Below are 4,507 nucleotides of genomic sequence, written 5' to 3'. Positions count from 1 at the left end.
GGCCAGCAGCCGGGGCGTTGGGCCCTGCCCGGCGGCGGGGCCTGGCCCAAGCGGGCGCCCGGCCGGAGATCGGGGCCTCGCCGCGGCCCGGCCCGGCGCTCCCCCTCATCACTTCGGGTCTCCGTCTCTTCACACCCTTCGGCTCCGCAGCCAGTGCCGTGCTCCTGGAGCACAAACACCTTCTCTTCCCGGGCTTTACACCCGTCTCCTCTTTATGTCACTGGGTGCCAGCGTTTTGGTTAATTTTCATCATAGGAGCGTGATTCATGGCAAAGCCCACCCAAAAAATCTTGATGTTCGCAGGTTTCTCTCGTATCTCCTTTTGTTGTTTGCGTCCTAAGGTGAAATACATTGCTGGTACTGATTTCACCATGTGCCTCTCGTCATCCTTCTTGTTCTTTTCTTTAGGCTTTCCCTATATGCCTTTTTTTTTTTTTTTCTGAGAACACATCTGTATGCAAGATGCAGGCATGCAGGAGATTTATGGTGCTTCATAACTTTTCCAAGCTTGGCCTGCATATTTTACCTCATAATTCCTCTTTGCTTTTCTGATGGCTACAGCGAGCACAGAGCTGAGGTGCAGAGAACTGAACATGAACTGGGCTTAGGCAGGGACTGGTTTTCCCACCTTCTGTTCATGCCACCCCCTCAAAATGCACATTTGGAGTGAGGCCTCCTGGGTTCCACCCTGTGGGTGCCAAAGAGGGGAGCAGGAGAAAGAGCCACCCACCAAAACTACCTTATTGCAGAGGGGAGAGCAACGATGGGGAGCACAGCGTGTCGGAAAGGGGCTTCGGATGAAGGCTTGGAAGTCCAGTGTTTTGCTTTAAGACCAAGTTGACCGTACAAAGACTAAATGAATTTGGGTACCAAAACACTTTAATTGTAGATATGTGGTTTTGCTGTGAATTGTGCGACTTCCTTGTTTGGTGGAAGAGAGGCCATGGTTGAAGAGGAAGGTCCAGCTGGTCACTGTAGTGGTTCCTCACACACCTCCCTGTTCTCCAAGAGAGGGGACCCCAGGGAAGAGCTGGGTGCTTTACTGTAGTGTGTCTCGCTGCGCTTTTGTGTCATCCTGGTGCAGGACTGCGGCTCCCCTGGGCTCTCTCATACTCCTGAAGAGTTTCCTCATGTCCCTCCAGTTACAGAGTTGGGTAGAGGAGACTCATCTCTGTTGGCTCTTCAGCTTCAACTCAGGCACCTCACAGACAGCAGTCCCTGCCACAATCTGCTTCTCTGGAAGATTCTCTGCAGTTTACAGCTTTCACAGTGATAAATAGTTGATTTATACTCCTAGCGCTCTTCGTACTCCTCTTTCCCTACAAGTAGGCTTTCCCCTTCTCCTACAGGTGAACTAAAGCTCATACCCTTAACCTGCCACCCCCAGGCTGACCAGTCCCTCCGCCTTCAGCAGAGCTCTTGAGCTGATAATTTCAGTGATCTGCACTGGTGCTAAAAATCTTTTTCCAAACTAGCAGTGGTCAATTTTAAACTTCATTTTTCTTTATGGATGCTTATTTTTTTTCCCCCTTTGTAGTTGTTGGCATTGAATTCCTGTATCTGAAGAGCTTGAACAAGTCTGTGTTGTTGCATATTTTTTCACCTCGCTGTTTATCCATTTTGCTAGATTATTACGGGTGTATTGAGCCCAATAGAGAACCCCTATTTATTCCCTCTCTTCTGGTTCCTGGAAAAAATATGTTTTGCCTGGTGTTTTGCTGAGGGTGAATGGGTGGGGAAAAGGAGTGGGAGAGAGCAGGGTCGGGTAAGTGCCCAGGCAAGTGCACATTGTCACTTCAAGCCTGGTCCCCAACAGTTAGAGAAATCTAACCTGCTACAGGTTTGTTTTCTCACATGATAACTTTTTATTTGGCCTGGTTTTTGGGTGGGGAAAGGGTGAGTTTTACAGTGCTTCCTGCTGTACCCTTCTTTATGCTTGTCACTCTTACCCCCTGCAGAGCTGTAGGGAAGACCTGCTTGCTGATCAGTTACACCACAAATGCCTTTCCGGGAGAATACATCCCCACTGTGTGAGTACTGGCCTTCAGCTGCTTTTTTGCTCTGTATGCACCTGTAAAAGTTGGTTTTGTAGGTGTGGAGAAGGCTGTAGAAGACTGGAAACCTCACACCCGAGGAGGATGCTGGTGGTACGGCTGTGTGTGTACAGAGGGCAGGCTGTCCCCACTGGAACTGCATTGCAGTGTCCTCTCCTCATTCACTGCCCCTTTGGACTTTATGTAGAGAGATGTGTGGGTCAAAACAAGATTGTCACTGATGGGGACTCTTCCTTGGCAGGTTTGATAACTATTCTGCCAATGTGATGGTAGATGGAAAGCCAGTGAACCTAGGCCTCTGGGATACAGCAGGACAAGAGGATTATGACCGACTGCGGCCTCTTTCCTATCCACAGACGGTGAGTCTGGGCTGGGACTGGTTTATAACTGCTCCCTCTTGGGGACAGGGAGGCTCCCAAGGACAGCCAGGCTCTCCTTTGAGGAAAATCCAAGTTTCTGCAGCTGTAGCTATAATTCTGGTAAGAAGTATCACAGCTGAATTTCTCCAAAGAGATTGTCCTGTTGTAGTCCCTGCTTCGTAATGGTGTTTGGAGAGTTACGTGTGCCACAGGGAGGCTTGAGTGAAAGGAATGGTGTGGGGCTGCTGTGCAGCCGAGCCACGTTCAATGTTCCTGTTCTCTCTTGGTGGGACGGGTCGCTGTTGGGCTGCACTAGTGGTGTTTCCCTGCCTGTAGCAATTCCTGCGTGACCCCCTACCACGGGTGAAGCCCACAGCATTGTTATGCTATTTGTGGCTGTAAAAGAAGATGAGGTCATACACTCAAAGTCCATTCCTTCCCTCTCTGAATTAGTTTAGCACCCTTAATGGGGACAAATTTCTTAGAGCCACAGTCCTTACTTGTGGGAGGAGGTTGTCCTCTATAAGATCCCTCCCCACCCTCCCTCCATACTCTCTATAGTTTTTTCCTTTTACACGCCTGACCCTCTTGTTTCTGCACAGGATGTTTTCTTGATCTGCTTCTCCCTTGTGAGTCCAGCCTCCTTTGAAAATGTCAGAGCCAAGGTAAAGTATTCTCCTTCTGGGTGAAAAAGTGGAAGGGAGGAGCCAGTGAAGTCCCCTGCCCCATCCAGCACCACACCTACAGTCCAAAATTTCTAGAAGTCATGTTTTGATGAGGGAAAGTCATAGTCTGCAGGTTTTCAGAGGGGCCTATTTTTTATTCATGACTTCTTTGGCTAAGTTTTTCCCTTTTTGAATCTGCATCTTAAATAAGACAAGGGAAGTTCTAGAAGCTAAAAAGCACTTAAGGGAAGCACGGGCGTGCAGAGTTGGCTGGCACTGTCTGTCATGATTCCATGTCTCAGTGCCTTCGTTATTACTGTAGGCAGAAGTTGCCACCATGTCAGATAGTAGTAAAAACCTTGTTCCTAGTCGTAGATGCATCCTCATAGTTGCATCTCCTGGTATAGCTACTTCTCTTACTGTGCCTCTCTGTTTCAGTGGTACCCTGAGGTCCGACACCATTGCCCAAATACACCTATCATCCTGGTGGGCACCAAGCTGGACTTGAGGGATGATAAGGACACCATTGAAAGGTTACGTGATAAGAAACTGGCCCCCATCACCTACCCCCAAGGTTTGGCCATGGCTCGGGAGATTGGTGAGTCTCGTGTGCTGGCAGATCTCCGTGGCATTGAGCTCTTTGTTCTGGAGTGGGTGAGGGAGACAGTTATGTGCTGGCAGGACTGGAGTGGTTGAGCTGGAGCTCTCTTTCCCCCTAGGGTCGGTAAAGTACCTCGAGTGCTCTGCCCTGACGCAGCGGGGCTTGAAGACGGTGTTTGACGAAGCCATCCGGGCCGTGCTCTGCCCGCCGCCCGTGAAGAAGCCTGGCAAAAAGTGCACCGTGTTTTGAGGGCTGTGGCCTGGGTGCTGGCTCAGCATGTTGTCGTCCTCTTGACAGATTGCATATTAGCTGGGTGTTTCTGGAGGGGGCTGGGATGTGTAGGGCCCTTCATCATGTACGAAGTCAGTGTTTTTTAAATGTCTCTTTGATTTAACGTCAGTGTTGATGTGAAGGGGCAGCGGGGGCAGGAGACTAGCTGGGGGCTGTACAGCTCCCAGGGGAGGTACAATGGGGAAGGCAAGGTGGCTCCTCGGGGCAACAGGCTGTTTTGGCTCTCCTGAACTCCACGCTGAAAGGGCTGAGACATCCATCCTGTCCTGGAAACCCCTGGTTTCAACCTGCAGGTGAAACAGGCGGGGAAGATCCTTGTGGGAGCGGGGAGGGAGCGGATACGAACGGTGCTGAATGACAAGAGCAGTTGGGAGAGCAGTAGGGTCTCCTTGCCCAGCCTTCTGTGGCTTAACAGTTAACAAACTGGTGCTCTAGCAGATACGTGCCTGAGACTGTTAAATCCTAACCAGCCCCGGAAGGGGGCCAAGTAAATAAGGTATAAGCTGAAGAACTAATCATTAGGTGCTTTATTGGGTA

General features: G+C 50.2%; 1 protein-coding gene across 1 annotated transcript; it reads left to right on the top strand.

Annotated features, from left to right (window-relative positions):
• The first annotated feature begins 1,751 nt into the window (after positions 1-1,751).
• Positions 1,752-4,309, top strand: LOC106893988 (ras-related C3 botulinum toxin substrate 3). The gene is made up of 5 exons (XM_014952402.1): positions 1,752-2,030; positions 2,296-2,413; positions 3,016-3,078; positions 3,517-3,676; positions 3,798-4,309. The coding sequence occupies exons 1-5, from the start codon at positions 1,855-1,857 to the stop codon at positions 3,926-3,928; spliced, it is 648 nt and encodes a 215-aa protein (XP_014807888.1). The 5' UTR covers positions 1,752-1,854; the 3' UTR covers positions 3,929-4,309.
• Positions 4,310-4,507: the final 198 nt, after the last annotated feature.

This window comes from Calidris pugnax, unplaced genomic scaffold (genome assembly GCF_001431845.1).
Source record: "Calidris pugnax isolate Ruff unplaced genomic scaffold, ASM143184v1 scaffold9, whole genome shotgun sequence".
Classification (NCBI taxonomy): Eukaryota; Metazoa; Chordata; class Aves; order Charadriiformes; family Scolopacidae; genus Calidris; species Calidris pugnax.
The sequence above is the reverse complement of the archived record's forward strand: the minus strand, read 5'-3'. Positions and strand labels throughout refer to the sequence as shown.